Here is a 5,566-nt window from a genome sequence, read left to right as displayed (position 1 = left end):
TGAAAGGGAAGGAAAATCGGGAAACAAAACCATGGAATTACATGCTTCGCTGACGGAGGGAACAAGCGAAGCAAGCAATATGGGCCTAGCCCATCTCGCATTCGCTCCGCGCGGCGCGAGCGAGTGGGGCCGCGTTGAGCACCGTATAGGGGCTCCCCTCGCTCCGGAAATGAGGCATTGGGCTACATATCTCAACATTATTTCTCAAAAATAAATAGAGACCTCAACATCAATTTTCTAACGTGCTCCATATTTTAGGCATGAAAAATGTTAAATTCTTATTTTCTATTTTATTACAAAGATAATTGGAGACGACTATGAATAAATTGTTCTATTATTGATGTTACCGTCTACTTTTTAATCTTATATTGTTGTGGTGAAAATTATTTTCGAGAAGTTGCCATGAAAATCCTAACTCTGCCACTCAAGTCGGAACAATTGGATGACAATAACCATATCCCAACTCTTAGATGTGCAACAGGAGTTCTTGACCGGGGACTTAAAAACTTATTGCGGTAGGTGGACATATGTTTTAATAGTAACTCTCTTGTCTTTGCATGTATGTGGCATTAGGATCAATCACGAGGGGTGTATTTACACGGTTGCATTTATCTTAGGCTCCATTCAAGTAGGAAAAGAGCTTTAAAAATATTGTCCATGTACATAGGATTGCGCTTTATGTGAGAAGAGCTTGTTACTCTATTACTTTACTATTTGCATTTTACCTCTCTTTTGTTTAAATTTTCAATATAATATATACAACCAAAATAAAAATAAAACCTTTGCAAATTTATTTGTTTACTATTGCCATTATAGACTCCTCTTTGGTTGAACACTCTTACTATCATAATTGAACCGCTACACTTGCGTGTTATCAGCCGTTGGCTTAGGAGCCGACACGCTCTCCTACGTAGTGTCTTACTATCATAATTGAACCGCTACACTTGCGGGTTATCAGCCGTTGGCTTAGGAGCCGACACGCTCTCCTACGTAGTGTCCTAGGTGAGAGAATTGTTCCCTTGCAAGGCGGCGCAACAACAACGGGAGCGAATTTGACCCAACCCACGCGTGTAATGCCACAGTTGAGAGGAAACATCAACCTAAAGAAGAAAAGCGGTAACCTATCCTGCAAGGCGAGGAGCGAAAGCTCGCTCTCAACATGAGGTGAAGGCCGAGCCGAGGGGTACCAGATCATGACCATGAACCCAAGTGGGACGAACGTGTTGGCGATGGAGATTGGGGCGCGCGGTTCGTTGAATGGAGATCGTGCAACGGGTATGGCAAGAGTATGTTGCCATTTTGGGCGGTGGTTACGCTACGATATGTGGCGGTGATGGTGATTTCGGTGTGACGGTGGTACGGTGGTGACACTGTGGCTTGTCATGGTGCGCGGTGACACTATGTCTTGTCTTGGTTATGGTGCTATATATGGCCCGTTTAGGCGGTGGCCGGTGTTGAAGATGGCCTCGATCACAATTCGGTGTGGAAACTCGTGCCATGGGACAATAGTTTTGGGTTGCCTGATCCGTGGTTTTCAGTTTCTGTATAGCCGGGATCTGGTAGAGATAGGTCTTGCCGTGCACAGCGGGAGATCGAGCGGACCGTTGGTTCATTGTCTTCTTTTGTGAATACGCGAGATCGCTTATGGTCGCTGTCAAAAAATCACATGCTTGACCCTTTTGTTTGTTTTCCATCCCGCGTACCAAGCGGGTTTGCGCATGCTTCGCGGTCACGGTTCACGAGTCGGCTGCTTCTGGACGCTCCATTTGTGCCCGTCCGTTTCTGCATGAGCAAACGGCCAAGAAACTTGACGCCAGCGCAGCCGTGTGTTGTACTAGTACTTGACTGTAGCGCTCTTTTGAACTTCACGGGCGGCAGCGGATACGGATAGACGAACCCAACAAAGTAAACTCTGCCTCGCCGCCGAGACATTCCGCCCTCCCAGTATCGCCACAAACAAAAAGAAAAAAAAAATCCCTCGAGAAAAAAAAACCAGAATAAAGAAAGAGTTGCGGCGAGTTTCCTCCCAACCTCCGCCGCCCAGCAGCCCCATTTCCGCGTCTCGGCGTGTGCGGAAGTCAACTCCAACCCACCCCCGAGCCGCCCACCGAAATCGCCGCGAATCCGTCCCCAATCCGGCAGCCATGTACGGCGACTCCGACGGATCCAAGGACGCCGGCGCCGGCGCGCCGCCGCCCTCCGACCAGCCCTTCCCCAACCGCGAGCTCACCCTCAGCAGCTACCTCTGCGACAAGCCCACCCTCGCCTCCGCCGCCGCCGCCGAGAACGCAGCATCCGCAGCCGCATCAGCCGCAGCCGGCCCATCCTCCCCGCCCAACCCCGCCGCCGACGCCGCCGCGGAGGCCGCCAAGCTCTGCGTCGAGCGCGACTTCCTCCACCTCTCCGCGCCCAAGCGCGGCGGCGGCGGCGGCGGGGATCCCCCGGGCCCGGGGGACGACTCCTCCGTCGCCGGCGGCAAGAAACCCCGCCTCGACTCGCTCCAGCTCTCGCTCTCCCTCGCCTCCGACGGGCAGCCCTCCTCCCACCCGCACCACCTCCCCTCCGCGCCCCCCGCCGCCGCCGACGGAGATCTCCGCGCCGCCGCGTCGGCCGGCGCGGCGGCGGCCCCGAGGCGGACCTACAGCGCCACCACGGGCCGCACGCGGAGCATCAACTCCGACGACATGTCCTACTCCTACTCCATGTTCTCCCACAACCCGAGCTGCTCCCTCACGCACAACTCCACCGACATGTACGCGGCGGGGGAGGGCACCAACGGCTCCGTGCACAGCCGCTTCAACTTCCGCCCCGTGGGGGACGGCAGCGTCGCCTTCGCCACCCCGCCCGCCAACCCCGCCTCCTCCGCCTCCTTCTTCCCCACCGAGCTCCCCGCCAAACTCGCCGCCGCAGCTGCCGCCCAAGCCGCCAACACCTTCGACGGCGGCCGCGGCCACCCCTCCCACCCCGACAAGATCCTGCGGGAGATCGTCACGGACTCGGTCCCCGCCATGGCGCACGCGCTGCAGGACCTCCCGAGCGACACCCTGGACGCGCTCCGTGACGCGGCGCGGGCCCTGGTGGACGCCCCGGAGAGGCGGGACGAGCTGGCCGGCCTGCAGCGCCGGCTGGACCGCCGCGCCGACCTCACCGCCGACGCCCTGGCCCGCGCCAACCGCACCCAGCTCGAGGTGCTGACCGCCGTGCGCACCGGCACGGCCGCGTTCGGCGCCGGCAAGGGCCGCGTGCCCAGCGCCGAGCTCGTCGAGATGTTCCTCATGACGCGCTGCCGCAACCCCAGCTGCAAGAGCGCGCTGCCCGTCGACGACTGCGAGTGCAAGGTCTGCGCCGCCAAGAAGGGCTTCTGCAGCGCGTGCATGTGCCCCGTGTGCCACAAGTTCGACTGCGCCGCCAACACCTGCAGCTGGGTCGGCTGCGACGTCTGCGGCCACTGGTGCCACGCCGTGTGCGGCCTCGAGAGGAACCTCATCAGGCCGGGGCCGACGCTGAAAGGCCCCATCGGGACGACCGAGATGCAGTTCCAGTGCCTTGGATGCAGCCACGCCTCTGAGATGTTTGGGTTTGTTAAGGAGGTGTTCAACTCCTGTGCGGAGAACTGGAATGCCGAGACGCTCGTGAAGGAGCTGGATTTTGTCAGGAATATCTTCGCTGCTAGCGATGATTTCGAGGGGAAGGGGCTTCATTCCAAGGCTGAAGAGGTCCTCAACATGCTCGGGAAGAAAGTTATTTCCCTGCTGGATGCAACAAACATCATGCTGCAGTTCTTCAAATGTAAGATCTCTTTCACCGTACATTCGAAAATACCATGTTACAAACTCTAAATAAACTGTTGCACTTGCTTTGTCAGTTGCGTACGCATGATTTTCATGTAGCACTTGCCTAGAAATATGATCATTGTGTGTACTTTGTGCTACACACCATCTCCGTCTGGCATGTTTAGGCATTCACAACTTCTTCCATTTATCCCATGTTTGGGAAATCTATTTGTGTAGCACTAGAACTCATTGTGTTACTCAGTCATTTTGGATTTGAAATTCGTATTTGCTAGATCCATTTGTGTGGGCACTACACCTCACGGCATTCTGACAAGGATTTATATTTTTACATGCACAAGGAACTCCTGTCATTTAGCACATATACTTTGACATAACTGCAAAGCTGGACACAGTTTGCCCCTAGTGGTTTGAATTTATTTTGAATTGAAAATTGTTTATAGGTTAAGCCAATAGCTCTAAGTGAGCAAGTTAACCTTGATTTTGTTGGCCAACAGTATCTTTGTGGAATTGTGTTGAAAACATATTGCTCCTACTCAACCATGAACTATTAAGGGGCTTGGGATCCTTGAATGCACTTATATTTCGTGATAGCTATTCCATCAGGTCATGAATTACAAGAATAACGTTGGGTATGATCTAAGAAGCAAAATGTATATTCTGTTAAAACTAAATCTATAATACTTCCTCCGTTCTATAAAGGATGTCTCAACTTCGTCTAGATACGCATGTATTTAAGATGTGTTTTACTGTGTACATACATGTGAATTTTGATAAATTTGAGACATCCTTTTTAGGACGGAGGGAGTAGTACTCCTAAGAGCATCTCCAGTCGCGTCCCCCAAACCGTCCCCCAAACCGCGCCGGATTGAGCGTTTGGGGGACGTGTTTTGCTCGTGCCGCGTTTGGGGGACGTCGCTCCCCAGCCGCGTCCCCCAAACGCCGCCCTCAAATGAATATTTGTGCAGGAAAATAAAGGTTTTCATTCAATTTTGATTATATATTACAAAGTTTGAATGAAAACGGCTAGATTTCATCTAAACCTAGGCTACGACCGCCCGGCGGCGCGTTCGACGGCCCCGCCCGTCGTCGCCTCCCCTACGCCGCAGCTCCTCCTGCGCGCGCCTCCTCTCCTTGCGTTCGGCGGTGGCCGGACGGTGCCGCTCCCGCCGATAGTCCTCCTCCGCCCTCCCCGCTGTGCCGCCCGGGAGGGAGAGCTCGACGGCGCGACGAATCTGCGCCTCTTCGCGGGCACGGGCGTCGTCCCGGAGCTTCTTCTCCGACTCGAAGGACTCGACGAGGGCGCGTTGCCGATCGGCCGTCTCGTCCGGGTGCGCGGGCGTCGTCGTCGGACCCGGCCGAACTCGTCGTCGTCGTCGTCGTCCTCCACCTCGGTCTCCTCCGCCTCGGCCTCCTCCTCCATTGGCGCCTCCTCCTCCACATCCGTTGGCGCCTCCATCATCGCCGCCGCAAACGCGTCGGCCGCCGCCGACTCGCTCCGCCCGCTCTCCCCATAGCGCCGTAGCGCCGACTCCCGCCGCCGACGCTCCTCCGCCGTCGCCGCTCGTGCCGGAGCTCGATCGACTCACGCCGCCGGCGCTCGATCGAGTCACGCCGTTCACGGAACAGCGCCGCCGCTCATCGCGGCCGGCGCCGGCGCTCGTCGGCCCGTCGCTGCTCCATGTCCTCCCGAACCGGCGCCGTCGCGCCTCTTGTCCCGCTCGAGGCGTCGAACGCCGCAACGGTGTCGCACCGTCGCTCCCGCCACGCTCGCT

The 5,566-nt window shown here is 56.1% G+C and overlaps 1 protein-coding gene across 1 annotated transcript; it reads left to right on the top strand.

The window, feature by feature from the left end:
* The first annotated feature begins 2,048 nt into the window (after positions 1–2,048).
* LOC124695154 (protein TITANIA-like) lies at positions 2,049–3,839 on the top strand. Its single transcript, XM_047228041.1, has one exon. It carries the CDS (start codon positions 2,145–2,147, stop codon positions 3,837–3,839), a length of 1,695 nt encoding a protein of 564 aa, XP_047083997.1. The 5' UTR covers positions 2,049–2,144.
* Positions 3,840–5,566: the final 1,727 nt, after the last annotated feature.

Source organism: Lolium rigidum, chromosome 3 (genome assembly GCF_022539505.1).
Source record: "Lolium rigidum isolate FL_2022 chromosome 3, APGP_CSIRO_Lrig_0.1, whole genome shotgun sequence".
NCBI classification, from domain to species: Eukaryota; Viridiplantae; Streptophyta; class Magnoliopsida; order Poales; family Poaceae; genus Lolium; species Lolium rigidum.
The sequence above is the reverse complement of the archived record's forward strand: the minus strand, read 5'-3'. Positions and strand labels throughout refer to the sequence as shown.

What these genes read in the sequence shown, in the direction of transcription:
- LOC124695154 (XM_047228041.1), top strand. Translation starts at nt 2,145, where the DNA reads ATGTACGGCGACTCCGACGGATCCAAGGACGCCGGCGCCGGCGCGCCG.